The sequence below is a fragment of the Haliotis rubra genome, unplaced genomic scaffold, assembly GCF_003918875.1.
Source record: "Haliotis rubra isolate DU_JTF1 unplaced genomic scaffold, ASM391887v1 Scf671, whole genome shotgun sequence".
In the NCBI taxonomy this organism is placed as follows: Eukaryota; Metazoa; Mollusca; class Gastropoda; order Lepetellida; family Haliotidae; genus Haliotis; species Haliotis rubra.
In genome coordinates, this window is record NW_025767381.1 from 430,540 (window position 1) to 452,409 (window position 21,870).

Below are 21,870 nucleotides of genomic sequence, written 5' to 3' on the forward strand. Positions count from 1 at the left end.
GATCATAGGAGTTGTAATTCTGTTAAAAATTCGGAGTTAGGATCACCTAGGCATTACGATCACTTTGTGGACAGGTGACCACCTCCAGGCCTGATTTTTGCCCCACTTTTGCAGCAAATGACTAAAAATTCACAAACTGGAATAAAAAAATGTCCAATTGATGTTTTGAATGTATTGGCAAATAATGTTAGAAATGAGTGAGTCCAGCTATATCATGATGGAGCAACAACAGAAATCGGCTGAACATGTGGGGAATCAAATCTGGGTCCTTGGCGTGATAATACGCTTTGACCACAATAATGATAATAGGAAAATATAGAGGAAGAGTCTTGATACTTAGTCTTACCTTATTGCATTGATTGTGATCCTAAAGTACTTATAACACATTTTATATTTGGGATTTCACTTAATCAGTAAAGTACAGATTCTAGTACTTTTGTTGGGTTGAGTCCCATCGGGGATTTACACCCACACACTCAGAGTCAGGCACCTAATCGCCAGCACAGAAAGTCAGCCATCTAACCCACTCAGCCACCACAGCTTTATTGAGGAAGTGTGATCCCAAATATATCAGGTGCTACATTTGACCACTTTCTTAATGGCATTGTGTATTCATATCTGTGAACTTTGATAAACTAGAACTGAAGCAATTATAGTAACAAAATAATGAGATTTTCTAAACGAGCACATAGTTTGGGCTGAACATAATCCCACAACATGAAAAAAACAACAACAAACCTGTTGTTTGTTCAGGAGCTGAGCCAGTTGTCCCTCCAGCTGCTGAATCCGCGATTCCTGGTCACGAACTCCATCCTGTACATCATAAAAGGACATGTCACCAGAATCACCAGTGAAATAATATGTTGTACAATCAGAATGGTATTTATTGGACACATGTTACCTGGTGTTATATTGCAGTCAGGCACATACCACATGGTGTTATGTTGCAGTCAGACAAATACCACCTGGTGTTATATTGCAGTCAGACAAATACCACATGGTGTTATGTTGCAGTCAGACAAATACCACATGGTGTTATGTTGCAGTCAGACAAATACCACCTGGTGTTATATTGCAGTCAGACAAATACCACCTGGTGTTATACTGCAGTCTGACACATACCACCTGGTGTTATCTTGAAGTCAGACATATACCACCTGGTGTTATGTTGCAGTCTGACACATACCACCTGGTGTTATCTTGCAGTCAGACACATACCACCTGGTGTTATGTTGCAGTCAGACACATACCACCTGGTGTTATGTTGCAGTCAGGCACATACCACCTGGTGTTATCTTGCAGTCAGACACATACCACCTGGTGTTATCTTGAAGTCAGACATATACCACCTGGTGTTATATTGCAGTCAGGCACATACCACAGAGAGTTATTTTGCACTTCATCAGATACCATTCAGTCAACATACTACGAGGTGTTATATTGCAGTCAGGCACATACCACCTGGTGTTTTACTGCTCTGAGACACAAACTAGAGTGTACTATAGCACTCGACCACTAACCACTTAATATTATACTGCATTTGAACACGCTCCACAAGATGTTATATTGCACTGAGACACAAACTACGTGTACTATAGCACTCGACCACTAACCACTTAATATTATACTGCATTTGAACACACTCCACAAGATGTTATATTGCACTGAGACACAAACTACGTGTACTATAGCACTCGACCACTAACCACTTAATATTATACTGCATTTGAACACACTCCACAAGATATTCTATTGCACTGAGACACAAACTACGTGTACTATAGCACTCGACCACTAACCACTTAATATTATACTGCATTTGAACACACTCCACAAGATGTTATATTGCACTGAGACACAAACTAGAGTGTACTATAGCACTCGACCACTAACCACTTAATATTATACTGCATTTGAACACACTCCACAAGATGTTATATTGCACTGAGACACAAACTAGAGTGTACTATAGCACTATACTGCATTTGAACACACTCCACAAGATGTTATATTGCACTGAGACACACTAACCACTTAATATTATACTGCATTTGAACACACTCCACAAGATGTTATATTGCACTGAGACACAAACTAGAGTGTACTATAGCACTCGACCACTAACCACTTAATATTATACTGCATTTGAACACACTCCACAAGATGTTATATTGCACTGAGACACAAACTAGAGTGTACTATAGCACTCGACCACTAACCACTTAATATTATACTGCATTTGAACACACTCCACAAGATGTTATATATGGCACTGAGACACAAACTGTATTTTGAACACACCTCCACAAGATGTGTACTATAGCACTCGACCACTAACCACTTAATATTATACTGCATTTGAACACACTCCACAAGATGTTATATTGCACTGAGACACAAACTATGTGTACTTTAGCACTTTCGACCACTCGACCACTAACCACTTAATATTATACTGCATTTGAACACACTCCACAAGATGTTATATTGCACTGAGACACAAACTAGAGTGTACTATAGCACTCGACCACTAACCACTTAATATTATACTGCATTTGAACACACTCCACAAGATGTTATATTGCACTGAGACACAAACTAGAGTGTACTATAGCACTTGATCACTAACCACTTAATATTATACTGCATTTGAACACACTCCACAAGATGTTATATTGCACTGAGACACAAACTACGTGTACTATAGCACTCGACCACTAACCACTTAATATTATACTGCATTTGAACACACTCCACAAGATGTTATATTGCACTGAGACACAAACTAGAGTGTACTATAGCACTCGACCACTAACCACTTAATATTATACTGCATTTGAACACACTCCACAAGATGTTATATTGCACTGAGACACAAACTAGAGTGTACTATAGCACTTGATCACTAACCACTTAATATTATACTGCATTTGAACACACTCCACAAGATGTTATATTGCACTGAGACACAAACTAGAGTGTACTATAGCACTTGATCACTAACCACTTAATATTATACTGCATTTGAACACACTCCACAAGATGTTATATTGCACTGAGACACAAACCAGAGTGTACTATAGCACTCGACCACTAACCACTTAATATTATACTGCATTTGAACACACTCCACAAGATGTTATATTGCACTGAGACACAAACTACAGAATGTACTATAGCAGTTGACCACTTAATATTATGTTGCATTTGAACATATTCCACATGGTGTTATATTGCACTCAGACACATACCACCTGGTGTTATGCTGTATCTGGACACAAACCACCTGGTGTTATGCTGCACTAGGCTGATGTTCCACTGAAGTGTGCCATATACAATCCATCATGATATTACACTTGCACACATACCACCTGGTGTTTTACTGCATTTGAAATCATACAACCCGTTACAAACACGGGGCTTAATACCACCTGGCGTTACACAGGAGTAGGCAGCATACCACCCAGTGTTACAATGAACATTGACATATACCACTGGTGTTCTCATGAAATAGACCAATTCCACAATCTTAGTGTTACAATAGAAGCTACCCCTCTACAAACACACTTGTCTCTGGCTAGCAAGCTCGCAAGAGTACTCTCCCTTTAATCACTTCCATAAACTTCCATAATGTCTTCAAAGTAGTGTTACATTATCTGCCAAGCCGATGCAAATTATTTAATTTAAAGACTGCTACAAACCTTGACACCCACAGGGCTCTGTTCTATGTCAGTTGAAGAGACAGTTGTGCTAATCTCTCCTGACACCAGGAGGCGCTGTCTGAATACAGCGAGTGCCTGGTCAATCTTAGGCGTGATAACGTCAGCCAGCTGCGGATCCTAGAAGACACCAGTGTAATATTAATGGTTGTACATGAACGTGGTGAGTCCTGGAAAACAGGTGGATATAATACAACATATGTGAGGTGAAAGATATAAAAATAATAGATATTTGAGGGTGATTCCTTGAACACAGAGGTATAACAGAATTTATTGGTCTTATAGATTCTTTACAAACTTGGTAAAATAGAAGAAAAAGCTTTAATCTAAATATTAACAAATAACTGAATTTTTTCTTTGAGACCTGCAGTAGATCTGAGATAAAAATACTCAAATACTAAAGACAATATAAGCATAACATATATTATATTATATTATATTATAGGATATTAATATAGCGCACATATCCAAGCAACTAGTGCATGCTCAAGGCGCTGGTATTTTTTCCCTCGATCATTGGATGTCAATCTCAACGGCACATTGCATTATCAATCTCAACTCCCTGGGGAGTATACAACTCTTGCAGCCACTAGGCGCACCGAGTTATTGTGGCTTTCTCACCCTAACATATGTCATATTTGGGATTACACTTTCTTAGTAAATATAAGCATAGGCAAATTTTGATTCCATGAAAACACTGGGAACATGAAACCCTGAAAAAGCTGTTACTCAGTGAAGTGTCAGTAGTCAGTAAGTCTCCTATGATGTCTCTCTGATACCATAACCAGGGCTTTACGTGAGGCAGAAATGTCCGTCCAATACACACAAATGTGTAGAATGGATGCAGAAAAATATATGCGTCGCCTAGGACGCACAATAATATTCTCTAAATTTGTAACCAAAAATAAAAATTTCAAGCAATCAAAGTAATCAACAAATCTTCCAGCACAGTCTTCTCAACATTTCATTACTTTACAGGACCCTAAAACTTCATGTGTGGACCCTTGAAATTAGTAAGTGTGGATCCCAAATTCTGTTGGTCAAGGTAAAATCCTGCATAACACATGCAATAGCATGCAACAAACACCGTTCCCACAGTTACGTGTTTGCCAGTTCCACCAGAAAAATTTAAAGGCACTATTTCACACCACACTTCTCTAAAAATAAATAGTGCATTTCTCTCTAATACTAACTATCAGCCCTCAGGAAAGCTATCATATAATTTATTCCAATTTTTCTTTACACATTTAGATTACAAAATTAAATAAAAAAGTTCGAAAGAATTAATGCAATGTTGCATTAAATCGACTCTCGCACGCTCTACTGGCCGAACATAATTTCAAGCAAAGTCCATAGAGTTATGTCTCTTGGAGCGCTCTTTATGAATATCCATAACTCCTTTGGAGACAGAACTCAGTCCTAGACAAAATTATGCTAATATCTGGCGCAAAAACATACGAGCAACTTGTGATTGAAACCAGTTCGGCAAACACCGACAACACTGCGTGTGACAGTTTTTGATGTACAGAGCAATTGTTTACATTCCATATATGGCAAGTGTTCTCTGTTTTGAAGCTGTTCACTTCGAAGTTTAAAATATCAATTTCAGGCAAGTTGTAAGGGATATTAAGTCTTGTATTGCATCAATATGAAGCTAAAGTGAGTGCATATGCCCCAATATATACAATATAGGCCAAAATATTGTCAAAAATAGGCGGCGAAATTGTGCCGCTAACTTTCCTTTAAATCATTTCACTAATAGTAATACTATCGCACACAAAACTTCCATATACTTTATGAGTGAGTGACGTATTTTATGCCACTTTGAACACGTCATCCAGTCATCTAATGAAATGTCAGCTTAACATGTGAGGAAACAAGCAAAAAGATGCAAGTCACAGATGTTTACAACTTTTGTGAAACCGAGAACAGATATACAGCTGATGAACCCGAATCATAACTGAGTGTGAACCAGGATTCAGACCCACAATCCCAGGTCCGAGATGTGACCAAGGGAGGCAACTCTGCACAGAGAAAATGTGGCAGACTGCGCCTAAGGCTCCACCTTGATATGCTTAATCTTTGGTTGTCTGTATACATATTCAGAAACAGAAGACATTTAAGTCACTTACAGAGCTGCTTGAAGAAATCAGATACTCCATGTAGTCTTCTAAACCTGAAACCATAAAGGTACGGTATGAGGTACATGATAGTAAACGCAAAGGCAATGAGTCTTAGGATCAATGCGTATGTCAGATTCAGCAGATCCTGGCACTTCTAAGGTCCATAACAAATTGTAAATCAATGTATGGAATCATAAGCCTCTTATCGGGACACAATCCTGTACTGATGTAATGATGTACCACTAGCAATTACCCATCCAAGTCATATTTACTGGACTACAAGTAAACAATTACCAATAAATGGCACCACAAAATCGACTTGAGACTGTGTTCAACTGATGTATAAAAAGTCATGGTCTTGACTGCACATTACCTGGGATATCGTTGAGGACCTCTGTCACGTCCGCTGATTGTCCGAGCCTGTCCTTGCCGTCCAGACATTTCACCTGGGGAAGTGCACTGAATACCTCTGACGGATAACCTGACACAGTACAAAACTCAATTACTACTCACCACAAACATTTATGAATAAATCTTTAACTTTGGATGACAAGGATTCATAAGCTTTCATAATGGCAGGGCTCGATTTATGACTGACTGACTGACTGAGTTTGGTTTTAGCAATATTCCAGCAATATCACGGCGGGGGACACCAGAAATGGGCTTCACTCATTGTACCCATGTGGGGATTCGAACCCGGGTCTTCGGCGTGATGAGCCAACGCTTTAACCACTAGACTACCCCTCCGCCCCCTCGATTTATGAGATGTGAACCTACTTGCACCAGGTGCAACCTAAGATAAAACATGGTTGCACCAGCCAAATTCCAAATGCACTGCTTTTATTGCAATATGTAATGAAAGAAATATGCTACTGAATTATTCACAGTTTAGAAGAAAAATGAGCTGACATAATTATGCTTATAATGTTAGATTTATTGTTGATTTATTTCTCAAAAATTGACAAATAACTAGGTTGCACTTTGTAATATTGGGTAGCACCAGTGCAAGTAACAAAGCACTAAATCGAGCCCTGAATGGTAAATATATACTGTCTATAAAGCAAGCCCCATATAAAACTTCAAAACCAATGCTTAAACAATATGCCCAGTCTATAATGCATAGACTGACGAAATCTTGAGCAAAGCACATCACATACATGTTCCCTGTTAAAGCAATAAAAATATACGCCAATCAGATAAAGAAACTCTATTTCTTGTAAACTAGTCACCAACTGTCTAATGTTTTAATTTGCTAGACTATACACAAATTATCCATTTATTCTCAAATTTCATCAAATAGACAAACCAAACTGACAAGAGTGTCTGTGTCAATTTGGTCACACTTTCAGTACTTTTATACATTTTGGTATCAAACAAACATTTTATCTTTAAAACATAAAGTGAGCTACATGACATTTATAGCATGAACCCATCCTCACCTGGCTGATGGCACACTGGATTGCCCGACCCATCCTGATACAACACCAGGTGTCGGAGATTGAAGCAGCCAATCAGAGCCTGTGTTACATGTGGCAGAGACCGCAGCTTGTTGCCATGGAGTTCAATATGGGACAGCTTATACCCGGGACCAGAAAGTTGGCTGAAACCTTCCACACTCCCGATCTGGTTGTAGCTCAAGTTTATTTTGACAAGAGACCTGCATAGAAAAGTGAACAATATCATTATCATTCATATTTAGGAGTAGCCAAGTGAGTGAGTGAGTGAGTGAGTGACAGTAGAGTGATGGGAATGAGTGAGTGAGTGAGTGAGTGAGTGAGTGAGTGAGTGAGCAATATTATGGTGGCGGTCTGTAAATAATCGAGTCTGGACCAGACAATTCACTGATCAACAGCATCAACAACAATCTACGCAATTGGGACACAATGACATGTGTCAACAAAGTCAGCGAGCCTGACAACCCGATCCCATTAGTCGCCTCTTACAGCAAGCATGGGTTACTGGAGACCAATTCTAACCCGGATCTTCACAGGTGCATTGGTAGAGCAGTGTCAGGTATTACCAAACAGCTAGTACCATATCCTGCCTAATTCCTGTTTCATGATATGAAACAAACACTAGTACGAATAAAGAACTGTTCAATCTAAATCCTATTTAACACATAAAAAGTGAAGGCTAGTAATTCCTGTCCAGCAAACCTGTTGCTGATAAATATTTTATATCATTATTTTATTTTTTATTCTTGTCTATTCGCCAGAATACACTTGTCAGGGTATTCTGAACATTTATGTCAGGCTCTTTCAGCGAAACGGTCTGTCACAAAAATAAAGTTGTGGCTGAAATGTCATTGCTTTGCTGGACTGTCTTTTGCTTTCGATGTGTACAACAAGTTTATAAACTCTTTCCTCGTTCCTGTTGCTGAAATTTGCATCATATTTTCAGTAACACGAGGAAGGAAAAGAGTTCCTGAACCAGTATTTGACACACATCATGTGTCTGTGTATGCTAACAATTACAGCAAGTATTTGAAAAGAGTGAGTGAGTGAGTTTTACACCGCACTCAGCAATATTCCAGCTATATGGCGGCGGTCTGTAAATAATCAAGTCTGGACCAAACAATCCAGCGATCAACATTATGAGCATCAATCTACGCAATTGGGAACCGATGACATGTGTCACCAAGTCAGCAAGCCTGACCACCTGATCCCGTTAGTCGCCTCTTACGACAAGCATGGGTTACTGAACACCAATTTACACCGGATCTTCATGGGTGTATTTGAAAAGAACCGATGGACGTCAATATGATGAATGATAACAAGGATATAAATTAACACAACACACTGACCAAAATTCCAAAAAAGGCAACAAGGTAACATTTGTTAAAGTGTTATTTCATTGGTCACTTGCAATCTGCTCAGGATAACCCTGATAGTCGAGTGCTATTCAAAGCCTGTATAAAAAGCTACAAACATGATTTGTACTTATCAGTATGTTGTGAAATACAACAATACTGTTGTATTTAAAAAGATACTGTAAGTTTATTTTTGCCAGAATACATGATAAATACATTTCATGATAATCTTTATTACATTATGGACGATCAATGGACTTCCTATCACTTGTTTGAAGACAAAAATTTGTCAGCTTTTTAAAAGATATAAATATATACGTTGGTGCACATATTTTAACAGTCACAATAAAATACATTGATTAATGTAATGCAAGCATTTTCACAATTTGTTTATTTTTTCTATATTTTGGTTTAAGAAATGATTCAATTGCAACACTTTCCTCATATTGCCCATGTTCTGCACACACTGCAGATCTACAGTGCATATTACAGGGTTGATCATAAACCTGACATGTATGCATTTTGATGAGTGAGTGAGTGAGTGAGTTCAGTTTTACTCAGCAATATTCCAGCTATATGGCTTGTCAAAAACAAATCAGCGAGCCTGAGCACCCGATCCCGTTAGTTGCCTCTTACAACAAGCATGGGTTACTGAAGATCAATATTCTAACCCGGACCTTCACAGGTCGCATTTTGATGAAGCATGAAGGGGAAAATATTTTCTTTTAGAGGGCGAGGGAATAATTGCTCATGGAATGACTTATTTCAACATGGATGGTAGTGATAATAAACGGTCTGCTAATTGTTTTCGCAGTCTAGCATGTCTGAGCACACACAATTATAAAAGACTCACAAACATTTTATTTTTTCTTGTACTTTGAGTATCGGCTAACACTGACTTATTCAACTGAAATTTGAGTATTTAAATAGCATTATTGTGTCTGATACATGACGTACAAGGTGCCCATCTGTCAGTAGAGTGTTCATGGGAAGGAAAGCACTCTCATCAAAGCCATGAAATTTACTGCCTTTGACATCTGTATGAGCTCATCAACAGACATTTCAAACATTACCCATTAAGGGAATTGAACTGGGTATTTGGCGTGACAAGCTAACGCTTTAATCACGAGGCTACCCCACCACCCCAAGAAATCAACAAGAAAATAGGCTGGTATAGTGGAAAAATTATCAGGGCAAGTGATTTTACATGTGCCACTCTACCGGAGTACACTAGCAATTTTAAAGTTATTTCCACCCCTGGTATGGATGTAAATACAAGTGTGCATACTGTCTAAATATGCCTAGCTAACTTCTTATGACTTTTTCTTAACATTCATAACACGATGAAGGCAAAAGAATACTGCTGTCAGTTCTTAAATGTAAAAAAATAAAATGTATCCTACCTAAGGGGAGATAATCCACTGACTTCTGCGATAAGGTTGCAGGAGAGGTTGAGCGTCCTGAGAGACACAAGGCCTTCTAAACCCTGGATCCTGGTGATCTGATTGGACGACAAGTCCAGGTGTCTCAGTTGCTGCAGCCGGGAGAGATTGTGGATCTGTTGTATGTAGTTGCTGTGTAAGTTCAGCACCAGGAGATGGGGACGAAGGGGTACATCTCGGATGTCGTGTACTCCAGAGTCAATCAAACACAACTCATTAGAATCCAAATCTACTCTCCCTGATGCCATGCTCGTCTTGTTTAGTCTTCAGAATACACTTCTTGTGTTCAGTAAATCAGAATTATAAACTGCAGTTGATCTCACTTTGTTGATCTGATACCTGTCACATTTCACTGATAATTCGAACCATCTGTCATCAGTTATTGTGGAGAAACTTTCATACCTGAAACAGAACAAAATCACGTTCTCAAATTAAGGGACCGTTCATAAGTTATGGCTAGGGGGGTTGATGATGATATTTATGGAGATGCATGTACAATGTGGACAATCCCCCTCTAAAATTTAATCAATGCCCTACCCCCTACTCTTTCCATAATTTTAAGCAAAATTTTTTAAGTATTATGATTTCCAGGCTCGACATTTCCAGCTATCTGACTTTGATGTGCATTAATTCCAGGTACTTATATATTCTGGCAAATATTTCACCAGAATCAAAGAAACAGTTGACAGACATGTGGTTAACTACATTGTAATTCAAAGATAAGCACTTAATTTTGAAATTCACTTGCTAAAGACAGGTGACGTAGGATGCATCATCGATATTTGACACACCGACAATGGCGGTAAGCGACAGGTTAGTTGTGGGTTTGACAAGTGCAGCCAGGAAAACGTGAGTGAATATCCTTTCACAAATGTTTGTAGACATAATGAAATATTAAATGCTTTCATCAGGATGTTTATAATTCTACTGCTCAACATATCTATCCTTGTATTACAGGTTTTCGGACACTTAAACAACATTCATTGTTATCTTCCCAACAACATGATTGACAATAAAACATGTCACTAACTAACAAAGGATAACTTTATCCTTTAACACAAGCCATCATTCAAGAATGTTGTGCGGGTGTGTTCCGCATTATGCATAATTAGGACTTTTTGTAGTACCCGAAAGTAGATAAGACATGAAAGTTAAGAACACGCGGAGAATAGTTTACTTAGTATTAGGACCTATATAGGTTGTTCTATAGGTGTAAGCAGGCTGCTTCCCTTTAGTGGCGCTGTGACTGTCGAATCGCGGGGATTCGTGTGGTTTGGTTATTTTGTTTGGGCCCATCGCATTTTGATTTGTTTTGGAGTTCGAGTCGGGCGCGTTTGTGACACGTGGTTGTGACTGTGAGCTCGTGCTTATACTGCTTAGCCAGAGGTGAACTGTGATAGTTTGGCTCGATATTTTGAGTGGTATTGTTTTAAATTGTGTGGAAGGTTTTGTACTTATCTTTTCAACGCTTTGACAGTGGTTGTTATGTCAGCTTTGTGATTTTTAGAACTGAAGTTTTGGTTTATTTGTGGACATCGCTGGTGTCTGGCATACGCATGGTTGTGGCGACTGAGTTCAGATTGGCCGTTGGGGTTTTCATTCAGTTCATGAGTGACTATTGGATGAGAGTGGGGGACTGCTTTGTATGATTACCCGCTGAAGGTTTCACAAATTTGAGACGATTTTGCCATATATATCCTGGGCTGGGATTGACATTTGAGAAACGCTGCAGTTGCATGACAGCCATTTGACCCAGGTGATTGATAAGTTTGCTATTTGTAGAAGAGTACTGGTGTTTGTGCCTCATACCTGCGACTGTTGAATTGGCGATTATCATTATTGGATCACAATTTGTGCACTATTTTGTTTTGAGGTAGTGTCAATATCGCAACCTCCATGATGCTGGTGTACATCAATGTAGCCACTTTAGAGGATTTGATTCCCCTTAAAGAGTTGACACAGAGTGCTGCAGTCAACATCCTTAAACTGAGAGATAGCAAAGGTGACCTGAAGTTTGATGATGTAGCACGTAATTGCCAGAACTTTGTGATATTGCCAAACAGTGCTTGTCATTTGAATCCAGGGATTCTTTATTGGGCAGTTCAAAATATGAACAAACTGCATACAGTGTTTCACCCGTTCATCACTCAACCGTTTCAGCACAGCTGAACGTGAGAACTATGGCCGCATTATACGGGACCTCGGTGAAAACCGCACTATGAATCACTCCACCAGATACTTCAATGAGAGCAGAACTCATTTTGACCCGGACACCGTCGAAGCCTCCCACATTTGACGGATCTGGTGACTGGAGAACCTTTCTGTTGAAATATGAATCTTTTGGTGAATCATGTGGTTGGGACGCTGAAAGGAAAAAGAGGGAATTTGTACACACTGCATGGTGGTGCTGCGTTGTACTACAGCTTGTTGGTTGGTGATAGACCCTTGTCAACTATTCCTTGGAGTACTTTAGTATCAGATTTCCAGATCCGTTATGCAGCTGGTGAGAATCCTGCTGAAGAGTCAATAAAGTTTGACAATCTGATGCAGGGACGAGATGAAGATATTAGAGACTTCCAGCGGACCGTGTGAAACTACAAGCCAGCTACTCTTTTGCTACCTGCCCTGCGTTGTATCGCGTGAAACACAGGCAATTAACAAGGTTTGTAGAGGCTGTTTGGATTCGATGCAGGGCTTGGGCCTTTAACATGAGACCACAGACAGTGGGACGAAGCTGTTCGTGATCATCCGTCGGGCACTCCACACCAATCAGTGGGCGTCCGCAAAAACAAGCTCGCCGAGTTTCAGAGTCTTATTTTCAAGGCGACAGTGAAAATGAGGATCTGCTTGCAAAGGCGAACTTCGTGGGTTTGACAAGTCAAGGCAAAGTTTGTCCTCAAGAGGACGTCCATATGTTCCACAGGAGCTGATCGCGTGCTCCACGGGAGGCCCCACAATCTCTCTCTTTATCAGGAGGGAATGAGTATTGCATGTCTCCACAGTCTCCAAGGAGGGATCTACAGCAGTCTGACAGTACACTGTCTGCTCAGGTACAGACACCAACACCAGTGACAACATCTACACCACGTGGTACACCTGAGTACACAGTCGCTCTGGACCAACAAGTAAAACATCTCTCTGGTAAGGTAGACAATGTCATTGCCGCACTGTCGCAAATCGCCACAAGGTTTGATCAGCTGAGTATTTCACGAAAGTACCGGAACAACAAACAAGTAGACAAGCGTTCCTACTACGCCATCTCGTTCTGGGTGCTTTTACTGCAAAGACCCTAACCATCTCATTCGAGATTGCCGAAAATATCAAAGTCTGTGTCCTTTGATGAAAAGTCTTTAAACAGACCGAAGTGGGATCATTTGGCCTAAAGCCGACCATTACACAACCCGGTAGGCCAACCACCGCCAACAGAATTTGCTGACTGTGACTCGAATCTCGAGGGGCCTTAAAGACAATGTCGCTGGAGGTTCTGTTTCCCCTACACAGTTTCACACAATTGTGAAGAGGGTGTTCCATTGTCGGTGACAACTGGTGCTTCTCAGCGACAGCAGAAATTAATGTCAGTTCGGGACAAGATTTGTATCACATGGACAACTATTCCGTGACACCTTCATCGACTTCTGCAGGTCAGGAACCCATAGGAGTAGACCAGCATGGGTCTCTTACCACAAGTGAACCATCAGGACATGTGTACCAACAACCAGAGACACGACAGTGTAAATCCTTAGGGTGTCGGATCGACATTGTGAAATCCTTGCCGTGGTGCCAGGAGTTCGAGGATTACACAAAGGCTGTAATGGAATTTTCAGCAAGTTTGACTTCACGACCAAATACCTTTGCAGTAAATAAGAATACTCCAACCACCGGAAGTCCATCTTGTGAGCCCATATGCGAAACATGATCCATGTGATGTCAACTTCTCTGATGGGCCAAAATTGCCTGTTTCCTCAGCGTGGATGCAGCCCCAAGTTAGCTTCAGATTTGGTTGATGCAGAAAGCCATGTTCTTATAAACCCTGAACTTGAATCACTACCCCAGGACACAATTCAAGACTTCGAGTCAGAGTCTGCTGACACCTCGGACATGCCAAACCTCAGTCAGGGTTTTGATTCTGCTGAGTATTACATTGATGATGACTTTTCCAGTCAGTTGTCGTTCGATGTCCCAGTAATCCCCACAGGTGGAGAGACAGTTGTGCTGAAGTCTGGGGCACCATCTGACTCATCGAGGCAGTATCATGGCCACTCACTCATATCACTCATAGAGTTTAGGAAGAACAACAAGTATTTGCAGCAGGAACTGTTGCAGTCTGTCAGGGATTTTATGAAGGGTGCACCAGAGCAAGAGAGTCCCACCCCATCTACATTGGTAAGGGAACATGAGGATAGGATGCCTCCTGTAACAGCGTGTGGCTTGCTGCCCCCATCTGGAGTGGCAAAGGAATGTGCGACTCCGGTAGGACCAGGAGTTCTTGTGGGGTCCAGTTGCACAAACTTTATTCTAGAGACAACAGATAATGAAATGCCCACTGACACTTCTGTTATACCACAACAGGAGGTTGATGACAACCCAACTTGTCAACGATCTAATCTGGACGGACCCTCCGCGAGGAGACTCAGACATTTTGGTTGGGCAGTCGATGCCTGAGGGTATCATCTCATCTTCGCCGACATGACTTCAGATGTAATCTCATCTCAACCTACCCCTGTGCCTATATCCAACAATGAACAATTGACAACCATAGGTGGATCTACTTCCATTAATGGAAAACTGTGTTCCCTACATGTCGAGGAAAGTGATTCACCACCAATGGCCCAGAATGGTATATCATCCAGTGCAGGCCCCAGTGTTTGCAAGCCCACTAGGGAAGTTGTCATCAGTCAGGCTAAGGGATTGAATGCCAGCTATTGGTTACCAGTGACAGTGGAAGGTATAAAGGTCCCTGCCGTTATAGATTCTGGAGCGTCTGTGACTATTCTTGCTGAGGACATATATAAGAAACTTGATCCAACTCCACCTACCCTGGAAATCATCAACATTAGAAATGCCGGAAAGAATATGGTAATGACAGGAAAAGTGGTTGGACCAGTCACGGTGAAGATTGGGAACAAAATGTTCCAGGAGTTACTCCATGTTGCCCCATTAGAGGAGGATCTCCTTCTTGGACTTGATTTCATGAAGTCTCATCACTGTTGCATTGAAACTGATGGAGATTGGTTGAGGCTTGAGGGGCGATACATTTCCACTAATATTTTCTGTAAAGGCACCCTCATTTGAATCTTTTCCAGTCCATCTCACAAAGGAAGTTTTCATTCCTGCCAGATCAGCAGTACAACTCTCATGTGTGACACATCATATGTCTGAAGCAAGTCATTACCTACTTGAACCAGCCCCTGATTTATCCGTAGTGCTTCCTCGGACGTTGTAAACCTCGGTGATGAAGCCATTAAACTCTCACATGGTCAGCTGTTGGCGAGAGTTTCTGAAGCTGATCTTGTAGCTGACTATGGAGGTGATGACAAGACTGACAAGGTTGATCCACCACAGGAGGTACCAACTTTGAAGAGGGATTTGCCCGAATTTCACCACAATCAAGACAACTTGTTCTGTGTTCGTCAGTCAGCTGAAGCTACTTCAGTACCAGAGCACCTTCGAGACCTCCTCAATCAGTCTTCAGGCGCAGCTAACAGAAGACGATGTGAAAAAAAAGCTTGAGGCTGCTCATTGAATTCCAGGATGTGTTCGCTTGCCATGACATGGATCTAGGCAACTTCACAGCCATAGAGCACACTATTGACACAGGTGATTCGCACCTGTGAAGCAACGGATGAGGCGAACTCCGCCAAGCTTTGCACCACGAGGAGGAAAGTCATTTTACAGAAGATGCTTGATTTTCAGGTTATCCAACCCTCCACTTCAGAATGGCAGCAGCACCTGTACTAGTGAGGAAAAGATGTGGCGGAGTAAGATGGTGCTTGGATTACCGTAAGCTCAATCTACAATGAGTGAAGACAGTATTTGCTCTGCCACTCATAGAAGAATGTCTGGAATCACTGTCCGGCAATGTGTGGTACTCAAAGCTTGATGCAAATAATGCATACTGGCAGATTCCTATCAAAGCAGAGGACCGACACAAGACTGCGTTTATCACTAAATATGGCTTGTTCGGAGTTCACCAGGATGGGCTTTGGTCTGTGTAATGCCCCAGCCACCTTTGATCGTGTCATCAATTTAGTTCTAGCTGGGCTGAATTGGAAAATTGTCTTGGCTTTCCTGGATGACACACTGGTTCTGGGAAAACAATTGACTGCCACTTTGACAACCTCCGAGAAGTTTTTGAGGTTCAGGAAGTATCAACTCAAGTTGAAGCCGAAGAAGTGTGAACTCTTTCAAGTGAGTGTCGAGTTCCTGGGACGAAAAATTGGTCCAGATGGCCTTGAAGCAGGAGTTGATGTCAAGCGCCAGTGGAGCAGTGGCCAACCCCAAACTCTTGCAAGGGCGTTTGAGCGCTTCCTAGGACTAGCAAACTATCATCGTCAGTTTATACCAAAGTATGCTGATTTGGCTCTGCCATTGTACCAGGTGGCGGGTAGAAAAACTTTCCTCTGGACTGATGAGGCGTGAACAGGCATTCCAGCGATAAAGGATGCCCTGCTGTCCACTCCAGTTTTGGGAATTGCCAACATGGATGATCCGTTCATTTTAGACACTGATGCATCTGACTATGCTCTTGGTGCAGAACTGACTCAAGTCCAGAATGGTGTTGAAAAGGTCATAAACATGGAAGCCTGTCTCTGTCAAAGAACAACTCAAAGTACTGTACTACTACGAGAAAGGAGCTGCTAGCTGTTATGAAGTTCACCAGGGGCCTATCGGCATTACCTAATTGGCCGACCGTTTATGCTCAGAGCGGACCACAGCAGTTTGCAGTGGCTCATGAATTTTAAAGCGACCTAGCGGCCAGCTTGCAAGATGGCTTGAGGAATTGAGCCAGTATTCTATGAAAGTAGTTCATCGGCCAGGCTCTAAGCACTGTAATGCTGACTCCCTATCCCGCCCGTCCACCTCTGACAGCCTGCCCAAATGTAGACACTGATGTCCTTCCATCTCAGCTCCTTGCCATGGCTGCAGAAGTACTGTATGAAGGCTCACCAGAACTGGTATGAATTTCGCCAGTCTGTTGGCGATGTGCTGCCACTGTCCAAGGGTCCCAAGTCCCCTGTAGATCCCACTCATCAAGCACTCTTTTTTGACCACTCACTCACCCTCCAATGGAGGTGAAACTCAATCCACAAGAGAATCGCCATCTCCAGCTGGGAATGACAAGCCTCTGTGCCTAGACCAATCAAGTTCCAGGTGCGACCGACAGACACCCAATCAGTGAGGGAGCGTGGAATGAGTCTCCTAATTTCAGGTCAGCATCTCCAGATGTCAACATTCTTGTAACCCCTGATGGTGCCTTGGATATATCCTTCCGACAGATTGGACCAAAACCAGGTGTTTGAAGGAGCATTACCCTCCACTGGAGGTTGATGCGATCCATCGATGAGGGTTACCCCGTATCTGCTAGAACAGACTCAGATTTCAGGGTCAGGCAAGCTCTCAAGGGGATCTGATACTCTCTGAGGATGAGATTAGCACCACATTAGAGATAACATTCTCAATGCTCAGAGGAATGACACAGATCTGGATATCATTCTAGAGTTCTTGTTAAATGGTGTAGAACCTACACATAGTCATTTGAATCTATCCAGTCCAGCAAGCAAATTCTATTACCTGAACAGGAGTTGTACCACATTTCTGACGGCATTCTGTATATGACCCTGGACTCCAAAGCGTCAATTGGTGGTCCCGAAGGATCTTCACCATGATGTCCTCTATTTGCATCACAATATTCCCTCAGCAGGTCACCAAGGGCAGAAGCGAACCAAGGCTAGGATCAAACCCAATTATCACTGGTATGGTATGTCGCGTGACATTCAACTTCATGTATCCACTTGCTCTGAGTGTAACTCGCCAAAAGAAGGGCAATAGGAAGGCAAAACACTCCATGACCAATTTCCATGCAGGAGCTCCTATGGAAAGGGTTCATTTAGATTTTTGGGCCCATTGCCAAGAGCGCCTGCGTGGCAATGAACACATTCTGATGATAAAGTAGACCAGTTTTCCAAATGGGTCGAATGTATACCCTTGCCTTCACAAGGGGCTGAAACTGCCAGCGGTGCAGTCAATGAATTCTTTTCCGTTTTGGCTTCCGTTTGCTATCCACACTGATCAAGGTAGGAATTTTGAAAGTAGGTTGTTTAAGGCCATGTGTGACACACTCCAAATTCACAAAACCAGGACCACTCCTTATCAGCCCATCATCAAACGTGGCCAGGTAGGCAGCTGTCGCGCACACTCATGGATGCTGTCCGCTGCTTCATCAAGGATCAGGAAGAATGGGATGTTCACCTGCCACTAATTGCTTTTGCCTTACGATGTGCGGTCAACCGAGTACAGGGTACACAGCCAATAAGCTGATGCTTGGCGTGAGGTCACTACACCAGCAGACCCTAATGTTTTCAGTGTTGCCACAAGAAAGTCATTTGGATGCAGATAGCTATGTCAAGACTATGACTGACAGAATCGTGCAGCACACGAGACAGCTCGTAAAATGCTCCAGACCACACAGGAAACCTCAAAAAGGGATTATGATGTCAATATTTTGTTGAACCAGTACAATGTCGGTGATCTTGTTTTGGTGATGGACACAGCCACCATAAAAGGAAAATGCAAAAGTTGACCTCTCCTTGGAAGGGTCCCTGTGTTATAGCAAGCGTATTTCATCACTGCTATACAGCGTCAAAAACCGAAATACCATCACCATCATGAATCATGATCGTCTGAAGCCGTATTCTGGGCATTGATGTTCCAACATGGGCTCTCAGTTTTAGGGAATCCCTTCTCCCCAGCAAAGAAACCTCCGCTGGAGGTTTATGTATTTCCACTGGAGATGCCACTCCCACCGACAGCAGGGTCTGTCTAAGCCTCACGGAAGGGCTATCATGTGAGGAGTTGCATTGTTGGTGCCGGAAACCTGATGATGGGAAGTTGATGATTCAGTGTGAAACCTGTTTCGGTGTGGTTTCATGGAGATTGTGTCGATATTACACGTCGGCAGCTGAAGCTATAGACCAGTACATGTGCAGAGGGTGTGAAGCCAAGACCTCATGGCTTCGCTTTCCATGTCCCTCGTCCCTACAATAACTGTACTTCCAGGCTTTGTTTTTTTTTTGCTCCTGTAAGTTTAGGATTTTCTTTGAACAGGAAATGTTGAGTTGAAATATCTTGATTTGAAAATTGTCTGTTTCAATTTTGTATGTATATCCAAAGTTTAAAATTGTGCTTTCTGCACAGTATGGCTCATCCAGGAGATGTCGTTGATTTGAATATGGGTATGGAATGGAACATGGATTCAGAGGGTGTCCCCATTCTTCCTTTTCTCCTTTCTCACCAGCAGCAGGGAGGGAGGAGAGACTGGCGTTTAATATTTCTTTTGAGTTCAGATAGGTCAGCAGGTTTCAGTTGTCAAATGTTTTGGTTTATATATGTTTAGGTTTGAGTGCCCCCTTCAATTTCGGAACGGGGAGGAGTGTTGTGCGGGTGTGTTCCGCATTATGCATAATTAGGACTTTTTGTAGTACCCGAAAGTAGATAAGACATGAAAGTTAAGAACACGCGGAGAATAGTTTACTTAGTATTAGGACCTATATAGGTTGTTCTATAGGTGTAAGCAGGCTGCTTCACTTTAAGAATATACAATGTCTGTGTGACACAACACCTCTCATTACAGCCAAAGTAAGCACTGCCAGCCAAAAACATATGATGTCCAAGAAACCTATGATATGATGATACACATTATTGTTGAAAGCAGGTGAAAACGGGGTATATTATTGAGGCTTGATTACTGGATGTATATACACAAGCAAAGGATTTCCGGGACATCCGTCTTGATCTTGACTAATTACACAAATCCCTTGTCATAAATATTTGGTGTGTTTCTATTCAAAAATCAGCTGTCCTCTGAGTTATTGTGAACTCGAAGCCTTTGGTCACTTAAATCTAATTTACTTAACGCAATATTCCTGAGCGGTGGGGTAGCCTAGTGGTTAAAGCGTTGGCTCGTCATGCCGAAGACCCGGGTTTGAATCCCCACATGGGTACAATGAGTGAAGCCCATTTCTGATGTCCCCCGCTGTGATATTGCTGGAATATTGCTAAAAGCGGCGTAAAACCAAACTCAGTCAGTCAGTCAGTCCTGAGTATTTCAGGATTTAGCCTCTACTACATGTATTTGTATCTGAGTTTGAGGCAATTATGAAATTAAGACAAGGGCTATTTGGCTTTAATGCTTAATTTCACTCTTGACAAAGCTGTTTAATTTAGAGCTTGTACGTGTGACTTAATAACATTCGCCTTAGGAAAAAATAAAAATAAAATACATTTGCCAGTTAATCATGAATAATGTCATTCAAAGCAGAGAATAAATAGGTCTACTTGGAACCTTTCCAGAAATAAGTGTCTGTTTATTACAAGCATGGGACGCATGTGAAATAACAGTTAACATCACGACGATAAGCTGATCGAAAATAGGACAACAACAACTCTCATGCTTATCCTTCCTCTCGGAACGACTGGGGCTTGTCGTGACATTTGCCTGACAGAAGTGACAATATGAGTATCTTCGTCATTAAATATAACTTTGTAGCTAAAATGTCAAAACTATTTTATAAAAAAATAGTAATAAGCAATACTCACGCTTCCACATTACCGGATCATGTGCATGTTTATACTTGCCGCGGTAGAAGAATCGCCAAAAAGTTGCATTGTATTTTCCTAGCAACAAGTAATGTAAATATGTAAGCTCCAAGCGTCGGTTGGTACGCATTATTCATGAAAGAAATTCACTTGTTCGTTGTGCACAAATGGTCGCTCCGGCAGAATTTCCTTTCTTGAACGCCGATATTCGTTGTGCAGCGTTGAAAATCATACGGCGTGATGAAAAAGTATTCGCGACAATTCAAAATGGCGAAAGTAAACACATGACCGTATGAAAACTTTAAACAGCGATATTTCAAAAAAAGAATTATGTCTCACCTCAGTACTTGGTCAAGTTCCCGTTGGAGCGTATGCAGGCCATAATCCGTCGTGGACTTGATTCATATAAGTTTCTGACACAGTGTAGAGTGATATTTGTCCAGACATCGTAGATGGCATCATACTGTTCGTCAGTGGTCAGGATAGTTTGTGATCGTCGCTGTAGTGTTCTTTTGATGTGTAGCCATACATTTTCAATAATATTGAGATCGGGAGACTGTGCAGGCCAAGTCATGCAATTTACAGCATTGTCACGCTTGTATTCCTGAATAATTCGTGCCCGATGCACTGGAGCATTGTCATCTTGAAACCGATATGGTTTGTTGTTGAAGTGCAGAGCTATAACGGGCCAGAGGTTGTCTTCAAGTATTTCACGATACTTGACAGCATTAATATTACCATCAACACGACACAAGGTGCCAACACCGTGCCAAGTTAAAGAACCCCAGATCATAACTGATAACCTGGCCTGTTTCGAGTGAATCATGCATTCGGTACGATAGGCTTCATGCGCACTTCTCCAAACGAAAACTCTTCCATTCTGACCAATAACTACCTGCGATTCATCACTGAATATCACCTGTTTCCACTGATTTTGTACTGTCTAAATTCTCCTTTCCAAA

At 41.6% G+C, this 21,870-nt stretch overlaps 1 protein-coding gene across 1 annotated transcript in view; it reads right to left on the minus strand.

Moving 5' to 3' along the window:
• LOC124257762 (leucine-rich repeat and coiled-coil domain-containing protein 1-like) overlaps positions 1 to 20,962 on the minus strand; it is a 358,457-nt gene extending 337,495 nt beyond the window's left edge. The window contains exons 1-7 of the mRNA XM_046691888.1: positions 20,909 to 20,962; positions 10,055 to 10,495; positions 7,282 to 7,499; positions 6,216 to 6,323; positions 5,852 to 5,895; positions 3,702 to 3,839; positions 739 to 813 (exon numbers count right to left, since the gene is read on the minus strand). Coding sequence (XP_046547844.1) covers positions 739 to 813; positions 3,702 to 3,839; positions 5,852 to 5,895; positions 6,216 to 6,323; positions 7,282 to 7,499; positions 10,055 to 10,341 — 870 coding nt within the window. The 5' untranslated portion in view covers positions 10,342 to 10,495; positions 20,909 to 20,962. The remainder of the gene's footprint in view (positions 1 to 738; positions 814 to 3,701; positions 3,840 to 5,851; positions 5,896 to 6,215; positions 6,324 to 7,281; positions 7,500 to 10,054; positions 10,496 to 20,908) is intronic.
• Positions 20,963 to 21,870: the final 908 nt, after the last annotated feature.